The 26,617-nt window shown below is 63.0% G+C and overlaps 4 protein-coding genes across 6 annotated transcripts; 3 read left to right on the plus strand and 1 right to left on the minus strand.

Annotated features, from left to right (window-relative positions):
• Nucleotides 1-18: 18 nt before the first annotated feature.
• TAS1R1 (taste 1 receptor member 1) lies at nt 19-4,301 on the minus strand. Its single transcript, XM_064397127.1, has 6 exons — nt 4,123-4,301; nt 3,744-4,047; nt 2,649-3,425; nt 2,099-2,311; nt 1,805-1,925; nt 19-944 (listed from the first exon to the last, which is right to left on the minus strand). The coding sequence occupies exons 1-6, from the start codon at nt 4,278-4,280 to the stop codon at nt 19-21; spliced, it is 2,499 nt and encodes an 832-aa protein (XP_064253197.1). The 5' UTR covers nt 4,281-4,301.
• Nucleotides 4,271-9,469, plus strand: NOL9 (nucleolar protein 9). Its single transcript, XM_064397121.1, has 12 exons — nt 4,271-4,586; nt 4,657-4,882; nt 5,036-5,163; nt 5,258-5,396; nt 5,600-5,696; nt 6,130-6,227; nt 6,976-7,137; nt 7,297-7,582; nt 7,666-7,777; nt 8,117-8,294; nt 8,716-8,849; nt 9,172-9,469. The coding sequence occupies exons 1-12, from the start codon at nt 4,395-4,397 to the stop codon at nt 9,292-9,294; spliced, it is 1,875 nt and encodes a 624-aa protein (XP_064253191.1). The 5' UTR covers nt 4,271-4,394; the 3' UTR covers nt 9,295-9,469.
• Nucleotides 9,470-11,760: 2,291 nt separating this feature from the next.
• Nucleotides 11,761-22,643, plus strand: PLEKHG5 (pleckstrin homology and RhoGEF domain containing G5). 3 transcript variants are annotated; one of them, XM_064397128.1, is made up of 22 exons: nt 11,761-11,896; nt 13,876-13,952; nt 15,763-15,892; nt 16,128-16,230; nt 16,311-16,371; nt 16,485-16,576; nt 16,653-16,789; nt 16,865-17,013; nt 18,492-18,677; nt 18,848-19,018; nt 19,092-19,187; nt 19,269-19,319; nt 19,430-19,579; nt 19,657-19,767; nt 19,835-19,984; nt 20,062-20,199; nt 20,377-20,496; nt 20,598-20,730; nt 20,800-20,912; nt 20,993-21,147; nt 21,221-22,015; nt 22,123-22,643. In XM_064397128.1, the coding sequence occupies exons 1-22, from the start codon at nt 11,764-11,766 to the stop codon at nt 22,130-22,132; spliced, it is 3,261 nt and encodes a 1,086-aa protein (XP_064253198.1). In that variant the 5' UTR covers nt 11,761-11,763; the 3' UTR covers nt 22,133-22,643. The 3 variants fall into 3 exon arrangements, with proteins under 3 accessions (XP_064253198.1, XP_064253199.1, XP_064253200.1); XM_064397129.1 differs by lacking the exon at nt 11,761-11,896 and adding an exon at nt 12,244-12,468; XM_064397130.1 differs by lacking the exons at nt 11,761-11,896; nt 13,876-13,952 and adding an exon at nt 14,430-14,446.
• A 289-nt stretch (nt 22,644-22,932) lies between these two features.
• TNFRSF25 (TNF receptor superfamily member 25) lies at nt 22,933-26,502 on the plus strand. The gene is made up of 7 exons (XM_064397133.1): nt 22,933-23,278; nt 24,794-24,989; nt 25,092-25,223; nt 25,299-25,451; nt 25,541-25,625; nt 25,711-25,769; nt 25,854-26,502. Exons 1-7 carry the CDS (start codon nt 23,249-23,251, stop codon nt 26,456-26,458), a joined length of 1,260 nt encoding a protein of 419 aa, XP_064253203.1. The 5' UTR covers nt 22,933-23,248; the 3' UTR covers nt 26,459-26,502.
• The last annotated feature ends 115 nt before the right edge of the window (nt 26,503-26,617 follow it).

A 26,617-nucleotide genomic window follows, 5' to 3' on the forward strand; every position in this document is an offset into this window, starting at 1 on the left:
CGGGTGGAACCGCGCGGCTCAGGCGGCGGCCAGGCGGCGCGTGTACTCCTGGATGGCCATCTGGAAGTGCTCGGCCGTGTTCTGGTGCGGCCGCAGCAGGATGACGAAGGCCCGCGGCACGAAGTACCCGCCCAGCACCGCTGCCAGCGTGCCCAGCGTGCTGAGCACCCGCACCGCCGTGTCGGCCCGGCCGCGCAGCGCGCCCTGCGAGCAGAGCACGGCGGCCGAGCAGCCCAGGTGTAGCAGCAGGCTCACGGTCAGGCTCTTGGCCTCGTTGTAGGCGGCGGGCAGGTCCGTGCCCGCGTAGCTGAGCGCGAAGCAGCCGGCGCTGAGCAGCAGCGTGTAGACGATGGCGGCGTCGGCCGCGTCGCTCTGGGCGCACTCCAGCACCACCCTGTCGGCCCACACGCGGTACTCCCGGCGCGGCACCGAGGGGCTCACGGCCTCGGTGGCCACGCACAGCGCCACTTGTGCCGCCGTGCTGGCGGCCACGAACAGCACCGGCCCCTGGCGCCGCATCCAGGCCTCGTAGAGCGCGGGCCAGCGCGCGTTCAGCTTGAAGATGCAGAGGATCTGGAAGGAGCGGGTCGCCACGCACGACAGGAACACGGTGAAGCTGATGGCGAAGAGCGGCACCCGCAGCAGGCACGCCGCCTGCGAGGGCTCCCCGAAATAGCAGAAGAGGCTGCTGCAGGTGCAGGCCAGGGAGCCCAGCATGAGGAAACACGTCTTCCCGCCCGCGGACTTGACCACGGGTGTGGAGGCATTGAGGGCGAACAGGACAACCAGCGCCGCTATGAGCAGCATGAGAAGAGCAGCCAAGGCCAGCAGCACCCAGGAGAGGGGCTCGGACCAGGACAGGAACTCGACGGTGCGGTTGAAGCAGACCTCGCTCCCTGCTGGGGACCACTCATCCAAGCCACAGGCCTGGCAGTCAAAGGGGTCTGCGGAGGACACGGACACCTCACATACCTCGGACCCGGTAAGAGCTCTGCCACGGTGCGGGGCCCGGCCCGCAGCTCCCTGGGCTCTGCTCTCCCATCGCACCTGCTCCTTCCTGCAGGTGTTCCCAGCCCTGGGGTGGCAGAGAGGGCTCTTTTCCCAAAAGACCCTCCACCTAAAATTGGCCCCGTGGACTCTCCCAAAATCCATGGCCTGGGCTGAGACAGGAGCTCAGCTGTGTGAGGCGCAGGGCCATGGGGGCTGTGGATGTGAAGGGGCCCATGCATCAAGCAGTAACCTGGGAATGATCTGCAGCAGCTGCTGTTCAATGGGACAGTACCATGTAGGGGGGCTTTGTGCTCCCAGTGTCCCCAGAGCTGCCCCTGCCCGCTCCACAGGCCAAGGGTGCTGAGGCACTAGCTGCCAGGAAGGGGTGTGTTGTTGTGGCTGGTGATTCTGAGGCAGGAGACATTTCCATATGCCAGGTGCTGATGATCACGTAGTGCGGAAGCCCCGTGTGTCATCTGGGGCACAAAGGCAACCACTAGGTTGAATTTCCCTGGCAGAGGATGCGGTGCAGGGAACAGCTACCGGGCCGGACATCCCCATTCCCTGGCCACAGGCAAAGGAGCTCTGTTTGCCCAGGTGGGCTCACCTGTGGGCAGTACTCCCCGGAAAGCACAGGGCATGGGCTTTGCATACCCACTGGTAAGCAAACAGGAGCCAGACCCACTACCTTCAGGTCAGCTCAGAGGTTTCACTGACCACAGGAGGTGAGAGGCTGGGAATGGCGAGACAGGAGCAGGTGGTAGGATGTGGGCAGGGGAGGAAAGGGCAGGAGCAAACCCTGTGGTGTACTGACCCGATGTGTTCAGGAAGCTTCCTGGTGGACAGGCCACACAGCTGAAGCAGCATTTGTGGCGGCTCTGCTGCAGCCGCATCTCTCCTGGCTTACAGGCCTCAGAGCACACCGAGCTGGGAGCCTGCCAGGAGCACAGGCAGGGTCAGGCTGGCAAGAGCAGCACTCTGCCACCCCCCCATACTGCCTTGGCCCTCACTTTTGCCCTGCTATGAGGAAACAACCCAGAACTGGCGGCATTGGGATGCAATCAGCTCAAAAGTGAGCAGTAAATAAGACCTGGGTGCAGAACAGTACCTGGCCATCTTCTGTGTGCCACAGGATTTTGCCTGGGTCGATGCTCAGCCTCTCAGGGTTCACACGGAAGGTTCCTATCACATCAGAAGCCCAGTTTGAGCCCAGCCACTTCCACATGACAATGTCATAGCCTTTTTGAATGTCCCCATGGGCATCGAAAGAGATTCGGCTCTCGTAGAGGGTGAAGTTTACTTCCCTAATCTTTTGTAGGAGCTGTAAAACAGAAGAGTAAGAGAGGAGCCCTTCCAATGGCATGACTCCTGCCACTGGAGGGAGATGTGCTGGAGGATGCTTCCTCTGTCCTGCAGCTGCTTTCAAGCCCCCCAACATCTGCAGGAAGTGAGGGGCTGGTGGTAGAGGAACAAGTGACCTAGGATGAAGTCTGGGTCTAGGTCTTGGCTGCTCTGACTGAGGGGCAGCTGAAGCCCACAAGGGTCTTCAGCTGGGATTTGAGCCTTTGAGAAAGACAGGAAGCCTTTGGGCACAATGGAAAAACCCTTCCCTGTGGGAAGGGATCCTCATGGATCTTCTTCCACAAGGTTGCTCTTACCTGCCAGGGATAGACAGTGCCTTTGCTGCAGGCCCCTGAGACACAGCCCAGCAGGTCATGGAGGCCATGGGCCACAGCATACACGGCCGAGTACACGTTGAAGGAGCCTTGAGCATCATACATGTCAGGGACAGTGGCGCGCACATGGCAGCCAGTGCAGCGCTGGGTGCAGTCCAGCCGTGCATTCCCCACAGATTCGCTGCCTGCCTCTGCACTGCTGGCACGCTCCGCCACAGCGCCTTCCTCCCACATCCTCCAAGCTTCAAAGCGTTCCAGCATCGTGGGCTCTGGCTTCTCTACTGCCATCCCAAACACCGAACCGATGGTGTGGATGCCAGGAACCTGCCAGATAGTTTGAGCCAACGACCAGTCTTCAGAGGCCACCCACACCATGCCCGTGACGTTCCTCTGGACCACCACCTCGAAGAACGGCAGAACGCTTCCTCTGTTGGAGAACACGACAGTGACGTTGACCTTGACCTCTGTGAGGATTTGGACCAGGTTGTGAAGCTCTGGGTTGTTGGCGTCAGAGTTGGCGGGGATGGTGGCTCGGTAGCCCACGCACACGTTGCTCGCGGTCAGCAGCTCCTGCAGGGCATCCAGGCCAGTCCTGCCATAGATGTTGTCGCTGCCCAGCAGTGCCACCCAGGTCCAGCCAAAGTGCTGCAGCAGCAAGAAGATGGCCTTCACCTGCTGCCTGTCACTGGGGATGGTGCGCAGGAAAGAGGGGTACAGCCGCTTCAGGCTCAGCAACTCCGTGGAGGCTTCGTAGCTGATCTGCAATGAGAGCCAGGGGAAAGGGGGATGCGCTGGCCCAGGCAGCTGCACCCCTGAGACCTAATTGCATGGACAGCCTGTCCTGGGAAGACTTGGAGCTGGGCAGGCAGTGGACCCAGTGCCAAACGTGCTGAAGCAGGAGAAAGCTGTGATGGATGGCAAGTCAGCCCACTGACTGCCTGAAAAGATCCTGTGACAGCCCGCACAGAGCGGCTGCATTTCCAGCTCTACCAGGCTCCTCAGGTCTGAGCCCACCCTCCCTGAAACCATCACTCCTTGGGATCCCTGGTTTTCATCAGCCATAGAAGCTGCACTTACCTCTGGTACAAGAAAGAGGCTGAGAACAGCAGCTGTGGTGAGGGCCAGGCGCGTGCTGTCAGGGCCAATGACAGCCACAGCCTGGGGTTCATAGTGTTGGAAACTGGGGAGCACCTGCACACCCTGCCTGCCCTTACGAGCAAGGGCACACAGCGTGGCGTGGAAGTTGGTAGGCTCAGAGCAGGTGTCGTAGATTTCGTAGCCCAGGGTGACATTAGGGAGCAGCGTGGTGGAGTTGTTGATCTCCTCCACAGCGAAGCGCAGGGCCTGGGACAGGCAGTAGCCGTGGCTCTTGAAGGCGGCGCTATGGAATGGAGAGTGGTTGTTAGGGAGGACTAAGGGAGAGCGCTTTGGGGGCGCGGGCAGCGGGGGCACTCACTCGTCGCAGCCGCGCACGAGTAGGCTGGCCTCGTCCCGGTGCGCCCCGGTGTGCAGCGGGAACAGCCCGGCCAGGCGGTGATCGCCGCGCAGGCTGAAGGGAGAAGCGGCGGCGGCAGCCGCGCAGAGGCACAGGCGGAGCAGCGCGGGCGGCAGCATCGTGGGGCGGCCCCGCGCTGCACCGGCGGGCGGCTCTTAACGGGGCGGCGGGCGGGGCCTGGCACCGGGCGGGGCCGAGGGGCGGCCCCGGGAGGCGGAGGAGGCTCGGCGGTCATGCCCGCGCGGCGCAGCCGCCCCCGCCGGGCTTCGGCCCGTGCCCCGGCCCGCGCCAGCCGGGCGGAGGCAGCCTGGCGCGAGTTCGCCGCCTCCTTCACTCGCATCGGGATGGTGCCGCCGGCTGAGCCGGGGCTGGTGGCCGTGGAGGCGGCGGAGGGCTCGGCCGTGCTGCTGCTGGAGCCGCGGCAGGTGAGCAGCGCCCGCAGCGCGCCGGCCGCGCCGCGCCCCGCAGCGCCTGACCGCCCGCTCTGTCCCGCAGGCGCTGACCTTCACCGGCAAGTGCCGCCTGCGCTGCCTCTATGGTGCCGTCCGCCTGCTGGGCTTCGCCGTGGCCTCTCACCACCCGGGACTGCCGGTCTTCTCGCCGGCCACGCACAGCGCGCTCAGCCTGGAGGCGCTGCCCGGCGCCCGCCCGCCCGCCGCCGCGCTCCGCCAGCTGCGCGCCGCCGCCCGCGCCGCCATGCGCTCGCACCGCGTCCGCCGCCGTGAGTGCGGGCCGGGAGCGGGGCGCGGGCGGGCGCCATTTCGCGGGCGGTGCGGGGAGCGGCCATTTTGTGCGCGGGGCGCTGCGCAGCGGGCGGTGCCGTTTGGCGGGCGGGCGCGGGGCTGAGGGTGATGGCGGCACTTGGCTCTTCCAGCGGCGCGGGTGAAGGTGATGGCGCGCTTCTCTCCCGACTGCGCCGTGGTGCTGCTGGAGCACCTGGACACGCCGGTGACGCGGTTCCTGCTGAGCCACCCGCCGCTGTCGCGGTTTTTCGAGCCCCAGGTGAGGCGGCGCGGTGCCTGCGGCGGCGGCCGCCCTGTCAGCGCCAGGCCGCGGCCTCGCACAGCCCGTGCTGAGCGCTCGCCCTCTCGCCTAGAAAAAGGAGCAGTCTAACTTCACGCCAGAGGACGCGGTCCTGGCGTCCGTGGGCATCGTGAAGTGCAGCCCCGACCGCGGGCTGCTGTTGTCGGAGACCACTTGCCTGGCTCTGGAGGAGCTGATCCAGGCCTGCTGTGGTGAGTGCAGGCCTTTGGTAGCCTAAAAAAAAAAAGGAAAATTCATGAGACGTTCATGAGTTTAAAAAGTGCCCTGACCAGCACACGCTGATTGAGGGCTGAATTTTTCTTTACGAAGAATGTGCATCTAGGGCTTAGGCATTGCCTAGGGTGGGTCAGTGATGCCAGCATCCGTCCAGTTCACACTCTGCTTTTCTTTCTAGCGGAAGATGAAAGTGTCCCTGTGGTGCTGGTGTGTGGCCCAAAAAATACTGGAAAGTCAACATTCAACAGATACCTAATTAACCTGTTACTGAACCGGTGAGTCTTTCCATGTTCTGTAAGCCTTTATGTGCTACAGAGGTTTAGGAAAAGGAAAAAAATAAAAACAAATGTTTGATGGGTCTCTTAGAAGAGCCATCAGAACTCAAAGGTGTACAGCTTTTAAACACAATAATTCAGAAAAACAGATATTCTTGTCTGGAGTGATTTCAGGAAAGTTGCCTACTGAACATTTCCATTGAAATACAGTTAAATTGCTGCCTTGGAGTGTGTGAGCACATTGGGTGCCAAGCAGTTTGGGCTCAGTAAGAGAGTTGCAATAGCTAGAAATGCACCATGAGTGTGGTTGAGGGAAGGAGAGATTAATGAACTTTAGCTTTGCAACCTGGAACAAAATCTGATTGCTCTTCTGATATGTTCAGGTCATGTAGTTCTTCTGGTGGATGCTAACACACAGTTTGTGTCCCTGCAGCCTTCCTGTGGTGGAGTACATGGAGTGTGACATTGGCCAGACAGAATTCACTCCGCCCGGGTGCGTGTCCCTGAGCAGCGTCACGGAGCCCATTCTGGGTATGTGTTGCACTGCTTCTGTGGTTACAGAGACCTGTTCCGTTTCTGAAATGAACGGGGTGTTCTGGGCAGAGGCTCTGCTTCAGGGGAAGCTGCTGCCACAGCTGTCACAGTTTCCTGGGGAGAATAAACCAAGGGCTGTTCAAGTTTTCTTGTGGGGGTGTTTAAGCTCCCTGAGTAACATGGAGCTGTGTAAAGAAACATGATGTTGTAGAGGTGGTAGTACATGCTGAGGTGTATCAAAGGGGATGTTCTGCCTTTCAGATGTGAAAGGTCTCCTTGGGAAAATCTGTATCCGTAGATAATACTAGCTTGAGAAATCCAAAGTGGATCTGCTGGTGTGATGAGTGGAAAAAACAGAGTCCAGGAAACTGCTGGATTTTGTAGTTCGTAATTTTGGGTTTTTCAGTTTTGGGTCACTGTCTAAAAGGACATTCCCAGGCTGGTTTGCTGTTTAGCCAGTTTGTCACACAAACTTTGTCATAGAGACTTGTTCTTTAAAGATCTCCAAGTGTGTAAGCAGTGATTTCAAACAAAAAAACCCCACACCAAATATTAACCTGAAACAAACAAAACTCACAGCCTGCAAGTGACAGACCAGTTTCCCCTACTGGCAGGCTGTGCGAGGACAATTGGCATGTGGGAAGAGTGGGTTATTTCATGAGAGGAGACGTGTGGGTGTTCAGGGACAGGAACGTTTTGGTGTGACCTGAGGAAGGCACTGGATGTTCGGTGCTCTCTTTGCCAGGTCCCCCCTTCACTCACCAGCAGATGCCCAGTAAGATGGTGTATTATGGCCAGACCAGCTGTGAGCAGGACACAGAGAGGTACCTTGATGTTGTGAAATACGTCTTCAGCTACTACAAGAAGGAAGTGCCTCTAGTCATCAACACCATGGGCTGGGTGAAAGGTAAACGGGGTCAATCTGCTCTGGAGAGGTGTGGAGGGAGGTAATGGTGGCACAGCACCGCGTGGAACAACAATTCACAGTGTGCCCACCCTGAGCTAACACTGCTGTGCCACCTGTCACAGCAGCAGCAGCAGTTGTGTGTTTCCTGTGCCCCTGAAGGTGAAGGGCTGCTGCTCCTCATCGATATCATCCGGCTGTTGTCACCCAGCCACATTGTTCAGATGGACATGTGTGACTGGAAGGCCATGCCCCCGCTGACGCCGGAGCACGTGCACTTCAGCGCCGGGCTGCACACCAAGGGCAAGCAGCAATCCAAGTGCAAGCAGCTGGGAGTGGACAGCATGGAGAGCTGGAAGTACGCTGAAGGGGAGGACGTGTCAGCTCCACAGCACAAGCTGCTGTATGTCCACCCAGAATTCCCTCGAGCAGGGGTGGCAGGTGAAGTGTAAGTAGGATGTTGAGTGCTCTGTGAGGTCCATGGGCTGAACAGAACCACACATTGTCCTTGACATGGGGTTGTTCTTTCAGGCGAGTGCACAGCACCATCCTGCGTGACATGTCCATCCTGGGATACCTGGGGCACCTGCAGAGCCCAGACATTGGGGCAGTGCTCCCACTGCACAGCCTGGTGCCATATCAGGTAACGGAGCTTTTTGGGATGGCTTGCCAGGGAATGTGCACAGAGCCCATCCTGAAGTGATGGGCTGTTCTGTTCCTCCTGCATATGTTTCTCAGAAGAGAGACAAACACTCTAATCTAGAGTGACTGTATTCAGGATGTCTGGAAGCCAGATTTCTGGTGTAGCACGTGTGTGCTGTGTGTCCTGCATGTGCAGGTGTCGGTGCAGAAGCTGCTTTGTGTGCCCTGCCATAGTGCCTGTGTGTAGGTGTGGTGTGGGAGTGTGCAGGGTCTTATCTCTGAACTCAAACTCAATCCATGTGGAGCTGATGAGCACTTTTCTCTCTTTTTCCCACCTCAGGTTCCTTTCAATGCTATTGCACTCAGGGTTATCCACACGGATGTTGCTCCCAGCAACATCATGTACGCAGTGAACGCCAGCTGGGTCGGGCTGTGCTGCATTCCGGAGGAAGTGCGGTGCCAGAGCGAGGGGCCAGTCCTGCTGACACAGACCCCCATCTGCGACTGCCTGGGCTTCGGTGAGCACGCCTGCAGCTCTGCTCTCACCTGCCCTGTTTGGGCAGACAGGTTGCAAACTGATGGAATTACCTACTCTTTTAAAACCAGCTGGAGAAGTGGGATGAGTGTGGTGTGTTCTCTGCTGTTAGAGGCTGTATTGCAGTCCTTGGACTTTGGTTAACAGGTGGTAAGAGCTGTGGGGAGTGTCCTTGAATGGCGCCACTCAGAGCTTCTCTCAGAGCTCCACAGTGACTCACTTTCCAGTTCACGTTCTCAAAAGCACGTTCCATGTAGTGTTTGCAAAATCCCAGTAGTTGTCTCAGTTTCCTTGTGACTTAATTTAATGTTCCAGTTTGGACTTTGGTGCTCAGTCGTGTAGGGATGTGATAGTGAGCAGGGATACCTAGCGACTGAGTTTTGCATGTGGGGTTTTTTTTTCAGGAATTGTCCGAGGAGTTGATATGGAGAAGAAGCTTTACCACATCCTGACACCAGTGCCTCCAGCAAATCTGAGACTAGTGAATTGTCTGCTCCTTGGGAACATTGCCATCCCTAACTGTGTGCTTGTGGACCAGGTAGGAGCTCACAGGAGGGGTGGGAGTTGGCTGAGCTGCAGCTGTCTGGCAGGTTTTCCATTTTCTTACTCCTGAGGCTGATGCGTGCTGGGAGATGCCTGGGCATCAGCAGATGGTTATCTCTCTGTGAAATTGTCCTCAAGCACAGAAACCTTGGGAGAACACATTGTTATGCTCGTGTTTCAGATGCCACAGTGGGGTTTGGTGATTGCTGAGTCCTTCCCACCATCAGCTCTGTCAGCCTGGGGAGGGATGTGCTTCCCCCTCTGCTGAAGATGCAAGTTATTAAAGTTGTTCCTCGTTTAATTTTTCCATTTTGCAGCAAGGAATTGAGGGAGAGATTCCCTATGTCACATCCGATTATAACTACAGTATCATGGGCTCAGGGAAACTGAGGAAGAAGAAGCAGCATTTGAAGAGAAGATTTGAGTGTGATTACACTTGAATCCTCAGGATGCTCAGCCTGGATTTGTTCATGTGGGACCTCAGGTGGTTGCAGGAGCCCTGGGTGCTGCAGAGGCCCTGGGCAGGTAGATGCTACGGTGGGGCCAGTTTTGATAATGTTTTGTATGTTCAGTTTGTATTTTTTGGTGTTTTGTAATAAATATCTATGGTAAACACTGGGCTGGTTTGGATCTTTTCCTAGCCTGAAGCAGAGAGGGGAGGGAAGGAGCACCACAGGGAGCCCCTGTCCCCCTGGGGGACAGAGATGGAGCTGCTCAGTGCTGCACTGTCACAGCCCACCCTGTGTGCACTGGGACTGCTGCCCCTGCCCTGTGCTGTCCCAGCTGCCTGTCTGGTGCTGCAGGGAGAGCTCAGTGCCCTGAGCACGGGCTGGGAGCAGCTTGGGCTGGCTTTGATGTGTCCCCAGCTCTAAGGGACTGTGCCATGGATAGAGGCTGTAGTGGGATGGGACTGGTGTGGAACTTGTGACCCAGGTGCTGCATGGAGCACTGGGATATGTGGCCTTATCTGACCCCACCTGCTCTGCCCCACTGGGACATGGGAGGATCTTTATTTATTTTTCTTCCCAGCCCTTTGTCAATTAGCAATTTACTGCCAAGGGAAGCTGGGGGTGGTAGGAGTTGCACAGGGCTGAATGCCTCAGGTCAAGTTGAGGACATTTTTGGAAAAAAACTATTCTTTATGGGTAATACCAGCATGCTGGGCTCTTCCTGGATCTGTGACTGCAAAAGGCTTTTAACAGCAGCTCCTGCAAAATGAGGCATGGCTCTGCCTCAGCCCAGACTGGGGAACAGTCCAGCCCTGGAATCTGCAGCCCCCTGAGCCCAGTGCCCGTTCAAATCCCCTGGGCCAGGTCTCTGCAGGAAGGAGGGAAGCAGAGGAAGGAGGAATGTGGTGCACTTGGGGCCAGAGCTTTTTGGCTGGTGGCTGCTGTGGGTGTGAGTAATCTGCAAAACTGCTTTTATCTGGTTTGGAAAGAGACTTCCTAGAACTCCAGGAAGGAGCTGTAAACAAACAAACAAACTGGGATGAGAGGTGAGGAGGGGACAGAGCTGGAGAAGAGCTGCAAGGGCCTGTGCAGTGTTGCAGCCTTGTAAAGAGTTAAACTTAATCCAAGCCTAATTATCCCCATATGGCTGGATCTGGCAGCAAAGGAAGAAGTTGGCCAGCATTGTGGCCTGAACAGTGGCTAAAATAAATAAAGGGGCCGTGGTGCAGCCAGGGGGAACATCCCAGGCAGGGTGAGATGGGAGTTCAGGTCACAAGGGAGCAAGTGGAAAAAGCTTCAGGAAAGGTGAGGTAGGCAAAGGACGAGGGAGAAATGCCCAACCCTAAAAGCACTGTGGCCAAACCTCCCCCTTGGTGTTGTCACCAGCACCCGCCTCACTCAGCTGAGGGGAATGGATCCCACGGTGGCTCTGTCCCTGGGAACCAGGGGACAAGTGAGTAACCCGTGTGTGCCGAGCTGCAGGTTTGGTTTGGGGCATTTCGTGGGGAGGTGACACAAGGTGCCAGTGCCTGCTGGGGCCCAGAGGTGGATGCTGTATCCTTAGGAAAGGGGAACCTCACTTCTGGCTTCTGGTGCTCCCTGAGGGGAGGAGGGACAAGAGGGAAGCTGGGGGTTTTGGAGCATAAACCTTGGTGAAGCATTCCACCTACAAGAACACTTCTGTGATCAATGGGAAATCTGTGACAGCACTTCAAATATTAAGGATGCACTAAATCAACAGGATTCATTTTGCAATATGTTGGCATCTGTTACCTTTGCAGCAGCGATTTATGAAGGAATTTCTGGCAAATGGTGCCTAGAAGCAACAAAACTCTGAGAAGCACCTGGTGCCTCTGGGAGGAGATCCTGTGATGAATTTGGAGGCTGGGATGGTCTTGGCCTGCCAGTTTTGCACAGGGCAGGATGAAGGAGCCATCTTTTGTTGTCTTTGTGGGGTTTAAGCCCTATCTGCTGCCTTCTTGGATTAGCAGGAGGAAAATCCCCCTGAATATAGGTTTTCCCTGTGCAGGCTGGGGGCCCCCTGTGTGCCCACGGGTGCAGGGATACAACCGGAGCTCGGGGCGGCGCATTCCTGCCCCCTCAAAAGCCGGACGGCCGGCAGGGCCGCCAAACAGCCCCCTTCTCAATGCTGATTCTTTCCATCACAAGCACGTCTTGTCTCCGCGGCCGAATGTCTTCCATAGACGGTGGAAAGTGAAATTTGTGCAATGTCTGTAGGAGGCTGAAGAAAGGCCCTTTGTGCGCCCCCCGCGCGGGCGCTGGGCAGCCTCCAGCAGCACCCTCGGCCGCCCCGCGGCTCCCGCCGCCGGCGTCAATGCACCGCTTGTCCAGAGACCGGGACCCACTCTTAAAGCCAGAGCTGGTCTCCCTCCCTTAGTCCCACCGGTGGCCCCGTCGGGGCGGGCACGGCTGCGGGGGGCCCCCGGCCGCAGCCCCGGGATGTTTCTGTACTGGAGGAAGCGGGGTGCCTACGAGCTGGAGGCTTTGCCGCCCGGCCTGGCGGGGCTGGAGTACGGGGCGGCGGAGCGCTTCTCCTGGAGCTCCAGCCTGGATGTCAGCGAGGAGCTCGGGGGTAGGTGGCCGGGGGGCTTTGGGCAACCGGCAGGCTGCGGCTGAGCGCGGCCTCCCAAAGCCTCCGGCCTGGCAACGAGGGTGAGGGGCTGGGAGGAGCTGCTGGGTGCCGCCGGGATGCTGTGGGAATGCTGCAGGTGCAGCTGGGGAGCGCTCAGCACGCCGGCCGGTGCCACCGGCGCCGCTCCCCCGGGCCCGGCCGGCGTTTGAAGCAGCCGGCTGCCGCTGCCGTGCGCTCCGCCGCAAGGACGATCCGGTTTCAAAACTCGTTTGCCGTCACCGGGAGCGCCGGCTGTGATAGCACAGCCGGCAGCAGGAGGAGGAGGAGGAGGTGACCAGGCGGGCACAGGATCTCTCCTGCAGCCCTCGAAGTGCCTGGTGGGGACACGCTCCTGCCTGTGCCCCAAAGCGGGGCTCCCTGCGAGGAGCTCCCAGCCCGCATGTCCCAGGCCCGGGTGCGGGTGTGACCCGCGGGCAGGCTCGGCTTTTGGGAACGGCCACGCGGCTCCGGCCGTGCCGGCGTGCGGCTGATCCCTGGCACCGCCGGCCGCTTCGGCCAGCCTCTAGTTTTTGGTGAGTTTGGGAAACTTTACCCTTGGGTGCATGAAAGAATTTCTTATTTGTTTCCGTTATTATTCCCGATAGGTCAAGTGAAACGGCAGCGGCGGGGGGCGGGGGCCGGCCCTGCTCGGCGGGCGCTGCGGGGCAGCCGCGGGGACAGAGGCCTCATTGTGCTCCTGCCGCGGGGGCAGCGCCCGGCCCCGGCTCCCGGCCCGGCTCCCAGCCCGGCTCCCGGCCCGGTTCCTAGCCCGGCTCCTAGCCCGGTTCCCGGCCCGGCTCCCGGCCCGGCTCCCGGCCCGGCTCGCAGCCCGGTTCCTAGCCCGGCTCCTAGCCCGGTTCCCGGCCCAGCTCCCAGCCCGGTTCCTAGCCCGGCTCCCGGCCCGGCTCCCGGCCCGGCTCCCGGCCCGGCTCCTAGCCCTACTCCCGGAGGGCGACGAGCTGAGCCCTGCCCGGCTGCTCCCGCACCGTCATCCAGCAGCGTCCATGGTGCCACAGCAGCCTCCCAGATGGGAGCGTGAGCAGCCAGCACCATTCCGAGTTGCTTCCCCCTCTCCAGGCAGAAGCAGCGGTTTTTTCAGCGCTGCCTCAAAAAGCAGACTGTTTTATCCCGCAGACTGTTTCTAACCCCGGCCTTGGCCGCGGTCTCGCTCGGGTCGGCGTGGATGCTGTTTTTGTTGGCAGGAAGGATGCGGGAGATGGAAGCAGTGCGGCGGGGAAGTCCCTGTGCCGCTGGGCTGGTGTAATAGCCGTGCCACCTGGCAGAGCCGTGCCATTGTGGCAGAGCCGTGCCACCTGGTAGAGCCATGCCATTATGGCAGAACCGTGCCACTGTGGCAGAGCTGTGCCATCTGGCCTCTCCACATCCCCGGCAGTGGCTCCCTGCCCAGCAGGCAGCTTCCCAACGGTGCATCCCTGCCTGCAGCGGGGCTGTCCAGCCGGAGGGTATCTGTACTGCTCGTTTGCCGCTGCGAGCAGCCCGGAGTCTGTTATTTTTAAACGATTAGGTTCGACACATAACAAAAGCCTTCAAAATAGGATTTGTCCCTAAGGCCGATTTAACTGTCAAAGCTTAAAGTGGCTCCTAAGCCCCGTTGGGGGCTGACAGCGGCAGATTTAGTGCTGCTGCTGCAGCCCCACGCTGTGCCAGCCCAAGGGGAGCTGGGGCAGGTCCGTGTCCTCATCCTGTACCTGGGGTGCTGAGCAGGAGGTGCCGGATTCTGTCACCATGAGTTCCCCTTGCGGGAATGCATCCCTGGCTCTTGGGCACGGGGCTTCATTCCCCTGGACGAGCTGTGGGGCTGAGCCCGAGTGCTTCGCCGAGCTCTGAAACCCGGGATTCCTGGTGTGGGGGCCTCATCACGGACCCGGAGGGGGCTCACCACGGCACCCAGGCACTGACCCTCCTCTCTCTCTCCACAGCCGAGCCGTGCCCAGAAGAGGAGACAGCGCTGCAGTGCCAGAATCCCGACTGCGCCGGAGAGAGGAGGGCGGCCAAGGTGGGTGCGGCGGGGTGGGGGCAGCGCCGGGCAGCTGCTGCCCCGGGGTCTTGGGGTGAGAAGGGGCAGCGGACAGCTCTGCCCAGCCTGCCGCTCCCTGAAGAGCCCCTGGCCTGCCGTGCCGGGCGCGCATTCCCTGCTGGTGTCAGGGTCCTGCTGGCATTTAGCGGCACAGCGGCGTTTCCCCGAGCTGCCGTGATTCGGGCTAATCCGCTGCAGCCCGTCTGTTCCCTGCTCGCTAGCGTGAAGCCAGGGCAGATCCAGGGTCCCTTCTCTCGCGCGGGGCCGCGGGCGGTGTCTCGGGCGCAGCAGGCAGGACGGCCCGGGCGCTCGGGGGTGTGCCGGTGCTCTGTTTGCACGCCGGGCTGGCAGGGCCGGGGCTGCTGGGGCACACGTGGCACTGGGCTGCAGCTGCCCAGGAGCGCAGCTGGCACTGCCGGGAGCGACTGAGGCCGCCCCGCCGCTGTCACCCGACCCCCGATGGTGCCTGGCAGGTAGGGGGGGTGGGCGGGGGGAGCTGGTCAGGCTGGGGGCTCATCCTGCAGCATCACGGAGCAGGATCGTGATCGCCCTTGCTCTGTGAGGCACCTGCTGAGAGGCGGGGGTGCTGCCGTGGGGCTCGGATCAGGAGCTGATCCCTGCGGTGGGCAGAGGGGTTTGGCCATCCCGCCTGGCCCCTCCCGTGGGGGTGACTCCAGGGCTGAGCTGCTGGCACAGGGTGGATGAGGAGCCCCGCATCCCTCTGGGTCGGCTGCCAAGCTGGAGGCGTGCCAGCTGCGGGCACTGCCTGCAGCCTGCGGCCATACTCCCACAGGCAGGTGTCACGATGGCAGCGGAGGAGGGCAGAGGGTACAGGGTGTCCTGAGCCTGCCTGGGAGCTGCGATAGGACACTCGGGGATGGCAGGGGGTGCTGCAGAGGGAGCAGCGGCCCCTCGGAGAGCGCGGGTGGTGGGAGCGCGTCAGCGCTGACCTCAGCAGCGCCGGGAGGAAGGAGGGCAGGAAGCGGGGGCGGCTGGAGCTGCACAGGCGCTTCCTCCCCGCAGCAGCAGAGTCCTGCAGGCAAGCCCGGGCAGGGCTGTCTCCTCCCAGCACCCTCGCAGCCCTCCGCGGGCAGGGGAGGGTGGCGGCGGGGTCCCACAAGGGGACGGGGATGTGCCAGCCGTGCAGCAGAACTTGCTGGCACAACTGCTACCACAATCCCCAGGAGCGGGGCCAGGAGGAGCCACAGTGAGAAAGGCACTGGCCAGAGAACACAGGCTGTGCGCTGTGCTGGGGGCCTGGCCGGGGGTTTAAAAATAACCCGCTGTGAATGCCTGGAGGGGCTGGGGCCGCGGCCGTGGCCGCACACAATCGGAGGAAACCCGCCGGCTTCGAGCATTGTTTGTCTGCAGACGCTCGCTTCCTCCGTCCTGCCACGGGGACACGGCTCTCGTCAGCACAAAGGGGCTGTGGGGTGCCAGGGCGGCCTGCCGGGCCCTGCTGAGGTGCTGGTGCCACGGTGCAGGTGACTGTCCCAGCCTCGGCATGTGCAGGTGTCCCCGGGTCTCTGCTCATTGCGGTGGAGCAGGGAGGGGCTCTGTGGGGCAGAAGCCCCCGTGTCATCACCATGCCCTTACAGCACCCACTGCCACACATGTCCTGGTCATGCTGCTTTCCCTGTGCCCGCTCTGGCTGCAGCATTCCGTGTGAACAATGTGCCAGCTGCAGTTGGGGTGGGAGAGAGGACCCTGCTGCTCGTGGTGCTGGCCATCCTTCCTGCCAACACGCCCCAGCTGGCAGGCCCTGCCTGATGGACTCGTGTCCCCGCAGGAATGCCACCACGCGGAGTGCCGGCAGCTGAGCCGCAGCGGCCCCCTCAGCCTGTGTGAGCTCTGCGATGGCCGCCTCCATGGCGCCATGCACTTCGATGGCCACATCCGCTTCGAGCTGTCCCCGCAAGGTGAGCCGGACCCAGCTGTGGCACCGCTGTCCCCGCGGCTCTGCTCCTGTGGGGCGGCGCAGGGGTGGGAGTGGGATGGGATGGAATGAACTTGGGGCTGGTGCAGCTCGGGGGGGGAATGGGATGGGATGGAATGAACTTGGGGCTGGTGCAGCTCGGGGGGAGAGTGGGATGCAGCGGGAGCCAGCACGGGGCTGGGGGAGCTGTCAGAGCCCAGCTCGATGCCCGCTTGCAGGCTCCATCCTGGCCCGCAACATGTCAACGCGATCGTGCCCCCCGCGCACCAGCCCTGCCTCTGATGTGGAGGAGGAGGAGGAGGGTCCGGCAGAGAGCAGAGGGTGAGCCCCTGGCCCTGCACAGCCCGTGTGCTGCCCCAGCCCGCGGCATCCCTGTCACCCTGCCCTCCCTGTGCCCGCAGGGAGCGCAGGAGCTCGGCGCTGAAGCTGCCCAAGAAGAAGGCTTGGCGCAGGCACACGGACGTAAGGCACCGGCTCCTCTCCCTGGGGCACTTGGCAGGGCAGCAGCATGGCCCTGCTGGGAGGGAGGGAGGGAGGGAGGGACCTCTGGGCAAGCAGCTGCCCCCTGCCCCCAGGACCCCAGCAAGGAGTGCTTCACCTTGAAGTTTGACCTCAACATCGACATCGAGGCAGAGATCGTGCCGGCTGTGAAGAAGAAGTCACTGGGGTGAGTCTGCTGGGGACAGGACAAGGGACAGCATGGGGACAGATGCAGAGACAAATGTGGGGCCCGTGTCCTGCAGGGAAGTGCTGCTGCCAGTCTTTGAGAGGAAGGCGATTGAGCTGGGCAAAGTGGACATCTACCTGGACCAGTCGCACACGCCGCTGTCGCTGCAGTTCGAGGCCTATCGCTTCGGGGGACACTACCTGAGGGTGAAAGGTGCTGCAGGGGCCCCGGGGAGGCCTGGCCGCTCCAGAGTTCCCAGGGGACACTGACAGGGTGATGCTCCCACAGCCAAGCCTGGGGATGAGCTGAAGGTGGAGCAGGCAGTGCGAGATGCCAGGTCAGCCAGCCTGCCCATCCTGCACCCTGCCAGCAGTGCTGCATTCCTTGGGCCAGTGCTGGAGCCGCTGCCAGGACGCCGGGAGGGCTCTGAGAGCCTGGTGAGTGCCAGTGCTAGTTCTGGGGAGGGAGGAATTGGGGATGGGATGACAGAATGTGTGAGCCTCCCATAGCCTTTCTCTCTGGTGAAGATGGGTCATGTATGGTGTGGGCTGAAGAGCCCCCTGGAGTCCCCAAGACCCACTTTTTCTCCTGGCTGTGCTGTGCTGGCTCACCATGGCAGTCTAGCAGCTCAAGCAGTGGCACCAGCCCTTTGGCTGTGCCAGGTACAGGCTGGCACCAAAGCAAAGGCAAACAGGAGCCCTGGGGGCCCCAGTGTTGGCTGGGCTCGGTGCCACCCCAGTCCTGGGACTCGCCCTGGCCCCAGGACTCGCCCTGGCCACTGGCCCTCCTCTCAGCTGCTGGCAGCTGCTGAGCACAGCAGCTCTGTCCTGCCCCGTGGACCCTGGCCCCAGATAAGGCATGGGACCGGCTTGGGCGTCGCTCCCATGGGAGCAGGGTGCCAGGCCTGAAGGGAGAAGCTCTGCAGGGTCCTGCCAGGGGGACACGGTGCTTGGTCCAGTGCCAGCAGGCCCTGAGGGCGGCAACCTGGCTGCCTGGCCAGGGCTAGTGGCCACCCGTGTCCAGCACTATGATGCCTGGCTGCAGGACCGGCAAGGCTCTAGCAGGGCCAGGGGACAGGAGGGCAGCCAGCCACCTCTGTGGGGGTCTCGGTCCCGACCGCCTTCCTGGGGACAGGTGGGTCCCAGGTGGCACCGAGGCCATGGGGCTGGTCACATCTGGAGAAGTGGCAGCACAGTGAGTAATGGGAGTGGAGCTGCTCTTCCCGCCTGGCTCTGCGGACGTGGCGGGGTGTGGGGCGGTGGCAGCAGCATGCCGCTCCCCAGGGCTTGGTGGCAGGCACGGAGCCCCGACCCTGCTGCGTTTTGTGCCCGGTGAGGAGATGGCAGCGGCCGCGTCCCGGCACGGCCCCGGGACGCACCGGGAGCAGCCCCTACGGCGGTGCCCGGGGCGGCGGGAGCGGCTTGGCCGTGACCCAGCTCTCGCGACCAGCCGGGGGGCTTTGATCTCCGCCGGCGAATTGTTCAGCTCTGGTAGCTTATCTGCCGAGGAGGGAAATTAGGTTTTCGGCGCTGGCCCCACCTCCTTTTGTTTCGGAGGAGCTCGGCCACAGCCTGCCCGGCCCCGGCTCTGCGGTCCGAGCCGGGAGTGCGGCTGGACGGACAGCTCGGCCGGGTGCTGCGACCCCCGGGATGCCCTGAGCCCCCGCGCCGCTCGGGCCGCTTGTCCATGGCCGGCCGCGCTTGGCCAGGCAGCACCCGGGGTCCTGCACCCCCGGGGCCCTGCACCCCCGGGATGCAGGTAGGCAGGTCAGTGCGGGCAGGGGAGCTTGGCCGGGGGACCCCACTGCCCGGGGTGTCTGTCTGTCCCACGGTGCTCGAGGTCAGCCAGGCCGCTGTCCCATCCTGGCCGCAGTGCTGGGCACTGACCCTGGGCACGCTGGCTGTCCTCTCTGCAGGCTCCGGGACGGCGAAGGAAGAACATAACAGAGTTCCTGGGGGACAGCAGCATCCCCAGCCCCGAGCCAGCCCTGCACAGCAGCAGCTCTCTGCCCAGCAATGGCACTGACACCTGGAAGAACCGTGCTGCCAGCCGCTTCAGCGGCTTCTTCGGCTCCGGGACTAGCACGGGCTCCTTCGGGCGGGTACGTGGGATGCAGGCACGGGGAGGGGCGTGGGGGCTGCCTGTGGCTGTGCTGGGGAGCTGGGAGGGATCCCCCTGGGGCTCTGGACCCTAGCTGCACAGGCAGGGTGAGGTGGTCCGTGGCACATGCCCACTGGCCCCCGCCCAGCTCTGTCCCCTGCTTTTGTCCAGGAGGCTGAGAAGCTGGAGCAGCTGCTGAACAGGCTGCACGCCTACAGCACCTTCGGGCTGCCCAAGCTGCCGCCCCAGCTCCGCTTTGACCGCGACTCCTGGGAGGAGGATGGGGACGAGGCCGGGCTGACACTGGAGGACAGCTGGCAGCAGATCATCCAGGGCACAGAGGTAGGCACAGTGCCTGGGGAGCCTCAGGGGCTCTGCCCAGGCCCTGGCACAGCGCTGACACTCGGCCTGGCAGGTCCTGTCGCGCCGGCAATGCCACCAGCAGGAAGCCATCTGGGAGCTGCTGCACACAGAGGCCACCTACATCCGGAACCTCAAAGTCATCACTGATGTGAGTGTTGGCAGCTACTGCACTGTGCTGGGGCTGGGGGCTGTGGCTGCAGCTCACTGCCTCTCCATTCCCTCCCCACAGCTCTTTCTCTCCTGCCTGGTGAACCTGCAGGAGTCAGGGCTGCTCTGTGAGGTGAGTGGAGGGGGCTGCAGGGCACAGGGTGTTCAGGGATGGCTCCTCAGCCTCGCCATGCTGCAGGGTGGAGGTGCTGCTCCCCAGCACTGCCCACCTCACCCGCACAGGTGGATGCCGAGCGCCTCTTCAGCAACATTGGGGAGATCATCCGGCTGCACTGCAAGCTGTGGCGCAGCGTCATGGCCTCAGTGCTGGCCAAGGCACGACGGACTGGGGCACTGCTTGACCCCATTGACTTCCTCGATGGCTTCAAGATGGTGAGTGAGCATGCCGTGCCACAGTGGGCAGCCATGCCGTGCCATGTGCTGCATGGTGACCGCCTCGTGTCCCCCAGTTCGGGTCCCTCTTCAAGCCCTATGTGCAGTATTGCATGGAGGAGGAGGGCTGCATGGAGTACATGCGGACACTGCTGCGGGACAGCGAGCTCTTCCGCACCTATGTGACGGTAAGGGGAGGCTGGGGCTGGGGCTGGGGCCAGGGCTGGGGCTGGTGCTGATGCCTGGGTGCCACAGTGGGCCGAGAAGCAGGAGCAGTGCAGCCGCCTGAAGCTGAGCGACATGCTGGTGAAACCTCACCAGCGCCTCACCAAGTACCCGCTGCTCCTCAAGTCCATCCTCAAGAAGACGGATGACCCGCGTGCCCGTGATGCCATCACCACTATGGTAAGGGATCAGGGGAGAGGGACAGCAGGGTTGGTGGCCCCTCTAGCCCCTCAAACCCACCGGCACTCCTGGCACAGATCAGCTCCGTGGAGCGCTTCATCAACGACGTCAACTCGCGGATGCGCCAGCGGCAGGAGCGGCAGCGCCTGGATGCCATCCTCAGCAGGATTGATGCCTACGAGGTGGTGGAGGGCAGCACAGACGAGGTGGACAAGGTAGGCTGGACAGGGTGGAGCTGCCATCTCATGCCAAGCCACTCAATGCCACCCTCTGCCACACTGCTGTGCCACCCTATGTCACTTCATGCCAAGCCACCCCACACTACATCATGCCATGCCACCCATGTCATGTTACCCCATGCACCCCATGCTGACACTGGGCGCTTCTGGCAGCTGCTCAAGGAGTTCCTGCGGCTGGACCTGACGGCTCCCATCCCCGGCACCTCCCCGGAGGACACCCGGCAGCTCCTCCTCGAGGGCAGCCTGAGGATGCGGGAAGGTAAAGACAGCAAGGTGAGGACTGCAGGGGACAGGGAGGTCCCAGCACCAGCCTCTGCCCACCCACCCTCACTCTCTGCACCGACTGGTGCCCATGGCTCCACTCTCTCCCCCAGATGGACGTCTACTGCTTCCTCTTCACCGACCTCTTCCTCATCACCAAGCCCTTCAAGAAGGCTGAGCGCACCAAGGTGATCCGGCAGCCCTTGCTGGTGGACAGAGTTGTCTGCCGGGAGCTCAGAGACCCAGGTGAGAGCACTGGGCATAAGGGGGACTACAGGGAGGTCCCTGGACACTGCTGACAGCCCCTGCCCACAGGCTCCTTCCTCCTCATCTACCTGAACGAGCTGGGGAGTGCTGTGGCCGCCTACACCTTCCAGACCACGGGGCAGTTGTGCCGCAGCTGGGTCGAGGCCGTGCGCAATGCCCAGGTGAGGGCACAAGGGTGGGTGGGGGACCCGTGGGTCCCCTGTTCATACCCCATTCCTCACTGATGACTCCCCCTTCCCAGAACCTGCTGCAGCGGCTGCGGCAGCGCCGGCGCATGGAGGAGCAGGAGGAGGAGGATGAGGAGGATGAGGAGGATGATGGTGAGAGTGGCACTTCAGCTGCCAGTTCACCTACCATCCTACACCACAGCAGCGCCAGCCCGGACTCACAGCAGTGGTAGGGAGCAGGAGGGGGGACCTGCACACCCCCAGGCTGGCACAGGCCCCTCCTCACCTTCTTGCCTCCACAGCCCATCCGACGGCTCCACCGAGACCCTTGCCATGGTGGCAGCAGAGGGTGGCGACGAGCTCTCCTCCCCCGACTGGGACACAGGACCCTTCAGCTCAACCTCGGACGGCTCCTCTGTTAGCACCAGCACCTCCATCGGCACCGGCACCTCTGTCGAGACCCCCACCTCCGCCGATGTCCCCACCCAGGAGCTGCCTGCAGGCGCCCTGCCTGTCCCCCTGCCCCACGGCGTGGCCTCCCCAGGCAGCGGCTGCCGCTCGTCCTCCATCGACAGCGCCTATGGCACGCTCTCACCTGCCTCCCTGCGGGACTTTGGCCAGCAGCCAGAGGGGACGGCCGAGCAGGGCCAGGAGCCCTCCCTGGCGCCTCCCGCTCCACGGCCCGCCTCGCCCCGGCTGCGCCGCCGGACGCCCGTGCAGCTCCTGCCTTGCCCGGCCAGGGTGCTCAAGTCCAAGTCGGAGGCCAGCTTGCCCCAACTCCTGTCCCCCACTTCCCCAGGCCCCCTAAGCCAAAGCCGCAGCCTCTCTGACCTCTGTGCTGGTTCCCCCCGGACTAGCCAAGACCCCGCACCTCAGGCTGCCCCCGGCAGCAGTGGCAGCTCCACATCAGAGCTCTCAGAGCCAGAGGAGCCAGCGGAGAGCCCAGCATCCCTCCCTGGGGAGCTCAGGCGCGACCCCCAGCCTCCTGCCCGCCGGACCCTCTCGGACCCGCAGTCGGCGCAGCACCGCAAGCTGACTCTGGCGCAGCTGTACCGGATCCGGACCACGCTGCTGCTCAACTCCACGCTGACGGCCTCGTAAGCACATACTGCCCGCTCCCGGGGGACGCCCCAGCCCTTCCCGGGGCTTCCCAGGGACCGAGTCCGCGTGCTGAAGGGATCTCTCCCCGCTCTGTGTCTTGCAGGGAGGTCTGAGAGCCGCTGGCATGGGAAAGGACAGATGCATGGACGTTCCAAGGAGCTTCTCCTGCTTCTAACTGTAGCGTAATGCCGGGGCCGGGCAGAGCAGGCACTGGGATGCCACGCTGGTGGGGACATGGATGGGGATGCAGACCAGTCCCCTTGGCGAGGACGTGTCCTGGGCATGGTGGTGTGGAGCTGGACCTGGCACGTGGCTTGTGCTGAACCCCTTGTCCACAGACATGAGAGTTGTGGGGCAGGGGGCCCTGGGGCGGTGGGGGGCTGTGGGAGACCGTGGGTCAGCTCTTGCAGGCGAGGAAGGGATGACGACGTCGGCAGTGGTGAGTGGGGAAGGTGCTGAGAGGGACGTGGTGCCGGTGGCACGCTGCTGTGGACGGTGCAGGGAGGAGGCTGGGGCTGGTGGCGGGAGAGGATGGTGCAGGGCCGAGGAAGGTTTGCCCTGTGGGGTGGCAGTGGATGGCAGCACCTGGGACTGGAGTGTGGGAGACACGGTGGGACACGCGCGGTGGCCGGAGCCCCGGCTGCCCCCCCATGCTAAGCTGCACTCCACGTCCCAGCTGAGCAATAAAACCAGCTGGTGCACGCTCATTCTGCCTCGCCTTTCCTTCGGCTTCAGCAGCAACCAAGACTGGCCATCACCTGGGTGGGTGCGGGGAGGCTGAGGGAGCCCCACCGGGACAAAGAGGGGGCTGGGACCAGTTCCAGCCCCCCGTTCTGGAGCTCGGGGTGGGGATGGAGCCCTGGGATGGGGGGCTGCACTGCTCCCCACCTACCCTGTGCCCCCGTTACCGCGGGTCTGCGCCAAGGGGCAAGGGAGGGCGGTGGCCGGGTCCGCGGCCAGGCACTGCAGGTCCCTCCCGCGCCCAGCGCTCCCGTCATGTGGTTCCATACCCCCCGGACTCATTTCCAAAAAAGCATTTCCTCCTGCTGCGGTTGGGTGTAAAAGGCTGTCTGGGGAGGGCTGGCGCTCACTCACCACGCGTCGCGTGCTGCTGACGGCAGCCGTGGGGTGCCGGGGCACCCTGCCCGGGCACGGAGCTGCCCCGACACCCCGCTGCACCTGCTGGCCCCTCACCGCCCCGGCATGACCCAGCCGCATCGGCCACAAGGATGAAGTGTTGCTGCCCTGGGGTGGCTTGGGTGAGTGCGGTGGCCTGGGGGGCCCGTGGAGCTCTGGCACCGATTGTGGGGTGTCCCACGGCTGTGGCCGTAACGGGAATGGAGGAGGGAGGGAGGAAGATGGATTAACTCCAGTGCCAAGCCCGCCAAAACCGCTTCCCCCTCTGGCTGGCAGCCGGGGCTGGGCTCTGCTGCACCCAAACATTCGAGGTGTGGCGTGACCACGGCGGCCGTGAAGGTGTCGGCCGCAGACCGGATGCGTCCTGGGAAGCGTGGGGTCAGTGCTGGGGCTGCGGGCAGGGCAGTGCCACGGCGAGCGGCCATGCCCACACCCTTTGGGGCTAGCTGGGGGCACGGGCGGCGGCACACGAGCACCGAGCGGCGGCTGCGTTCCGGGTGGGGAGAGGCGCTTGCCCGGCACAAGCGGCGGTGGCTCTCCCCACGCACGGCCAGCCCCGTGCCCACGGCTCCGCGGCGCTCCGGGCACCTGCTCCCCGCGCTGGCAGGGCCAGCTGCCCGTCGGTGCCCGGGCAGGGCCCCGCTGGGACGGTCGTGCCTCAGCGGTGACTCAGATGTGCCGCTGGCAGCCGAGGCAGCGCCCGGATCCGCCGGCAGCGCTCTGCGAGCGGGGCGGCCCAGCGCGGTTTCCAGTCTGCCGGTGGCGGCGGGTTTAGTAGAAAATGATTCAACTGCCGTAATCGGGGCCATCACGGCTGGGAAATCCAGCCCCCAGCGAGGAATCCCCTGGCTCCCTGCCCACACTGTCGGTGCCACGGCCCTCTCAGCCCCCGGCCCGGCCTGTGGAGGGGTGGCGGCGTGGGCACTGCTCGCTGCGCCCACCGGGGCTTCCAGGGGAGCGGGGCTGCTCTGGACAGCACCTGGCACCCCGCGGGGGAGCCGTGACCTACTTTGGGACGCGCGTAACGGGGCGCGATAGCATCGGGGAGAGCGTGAGCCAGGCACGGCTTCCTTTCGGGGAGGAAATCACCTCCTCTGTGAGGGAGATAAACCCCAGGAAAGTCAAAGCTGGCAGCGTTAACCCCTACGCGCCCGGCTACCGACGCCTCCCTGAGCTGGCGATCCACCAGCAGTCCGTGTGCCTGACTCACTGGTCCCCATCCCTGGGGACGTGGCGGGGGTCCTGTTGGCACAGGCCGTCGAGCATCTCGGTGTCGCTCCCAGCCAGCCTGGAGGCACCGTTTGCAGAGCACTCGGGGGCACCTGACAGCCCCCTGGGCACAGGCTGTGGCACAGTGGTGCCAGCAGGAAATTGCTCGCTCGTGTACTGCGGGGAAAGCAGAGCACAGGGGCTGCCGCGGGGCATTCCCAGCCCTGGGGCAGCACACCCACGCGGCTTTGGGGCGGAGGGCCGCGGCTTCAGCCGCTCAGCCTTGTGCAAGCACCGCTGTCCACACAGCTCCAGGTACGGCTCTGCTCCGGTAGCCCAGCGTGAGCTGGTGTGAGGGCTGTGCCCACGGGTGCAAGGCTCGGGGAGCAACCCGTCTGCCTGCAGCCCTGCTCTCTCCCTGCTTGCAGGTGACCTTGGCAGCGCTGTGGCTGGCAGCCAGCGAATCGCAGCCCCCGGGGTGGCGGGACCGGGCTGTGCTGCAAAGGCAGCGGGTCCCGGTGCAGCCACTCCTCCGCCTGCGGAGACATACCCACCGACGCCAGTGCCCTGACAGCATGAACTGGATCGAGACTGCTGGCCGCTGCTGCCATCCATGTCCCGCAGGTGAGCGCTGCCCAGCCCGTGTGGCATGGCACAGCACACCTGGGCACAGCAGGTGCATTGCTCCAGGTGGCCGTGCTCCCTGTCACCCCACTGTCCCCGCAGGGACATTCCTGTACGAGGCCTGCACAAGCCCTGAGAATCGGAGCGTGTGCCGCCCCTGTCCCGCCGGCACCTTCCGCGCCCAGCCCAACACCCTCAGAGAGTGCCAGGCTTGCTACGAGTGTGACCAACACGGTGAGCTGGCACCACACCCCACCGTGCTGTGCCATGCAGCGCCGTGCCGTGCTGCTCACCCCCTGCTTTCTGCAGCCTTCCAGACTGTGCTGAGCAACTGCTCGGCCACCAGAAACATCGCCTGTGGCTGCGAGCCCGGCCGATTCCGTGTCTGCCTCGACAAGCAGTGCAGCGAATTCTCTTGCCAGAAGTGCCAGTCCTGCACTGGACGCCTCATCCAGCAACCCTGTGAGTGCTGCCAGCTGCCCCACGGCACGACCTGCCAGCTGTGCCACCTCTGGCTGTGCCACCCTGCCTCATTCCCACCCTCTCCCCAGGCTCAGAGGCGCAGGACACACTTTGTGACAGCAGCTGCAAGCCTGACTTCTACAGAGAGGGTGATGGATGCCGGCCATGTGGCACGTAAGCATTGACCCTCCAGCCAGGGATGCATGTGGGGCCCATGGCATGGCACAGCATGGCACCCATGGGTTCCATCTCCTTGCAGGCGCACTGTGGACACGTGTGGCAAAGAGTGCCAGCAAGTGTGCGGCAGCAAAAAACAAGGTATGGGGACAACGGGGCCAGGGTCGGTGGTGTGCAGTCACCATGCTGGCCAGCTGATGGCAACGCTCCTGCTCCTCCTTTCAGGCTCAGGTCTGGAGTACATCCTGCTGGGACTCGCCGGGCCTCTCTTCCTGGGTGCCCTGGCCATCTACCACAAGAGGAAGAGGTTCTGGCCTGATGCTTCGGAACGTGGTCCCCACCCCATGGCACAGCCTGCCATCCCCATGCCCAGGGCTGCAGCCACACCCCGGTGCTGGTTCAATGCCGGGAGCTGGCACAACCCGTGCTGGACCCAGCCATGCCCCCCGCAGGGGACAGAGCGTGCCGCTGGCACAGCAAAGAGCCTCAGCCAGGCCTTGCTGCGTGAGCCACCCAGTGACGAGGGGGAGCCCTGTGCTCCCCCGGAGCCCCGCGGTGCCTTGCTGCAGGGCAGCCAGCTCTACGCCGTCATCGACGCGGTGCCGGTGCGGCGCTGGAAGGAGTTCATGCGGATGCTGGAGCTGCGGGAGGCAGAGATTGAGCTGGTGGAGCTGGAGGTGGTCCACATCCGCGACCAGCAGTACGAGATGCTGAAGCGCTGGTGCCAGCAGACCAGTGCCACACTGGACCACGTCTTTGCCGCCCTGGAGCGCATGGAGCTGGCCGGCTGTGCTGAGGCACTGCGCCAGAGTCTGCCCGTGGGACCCTGATCCCCAGCGTCAGCACCCTGGCACAGGGAGGTCCCGACGCCTCCACACCTCACTGGGCACCTCATCCCAGCCATAGCCCTAAGTATTGTTACTTATGCCGTGTAGACATTTTATGTCAGTTTTATGTCCCCTTCCCACCTGCCTGTTCCCTCTATTTAT

Source organism: Passer domesticus, chromosome 22 (assembly GCF_036417665.1).
Source record: "Passer domesticus isolate bPasDom1 chromosome 22, bPasDom1.hap1, whole genome shotgun sequence".
NCBI classification, from domain to species: Eukaryota; Metazoa; Chordata; class Aves; order Passeriformes; family Passeridae; genus Passer; species Passer domesticus.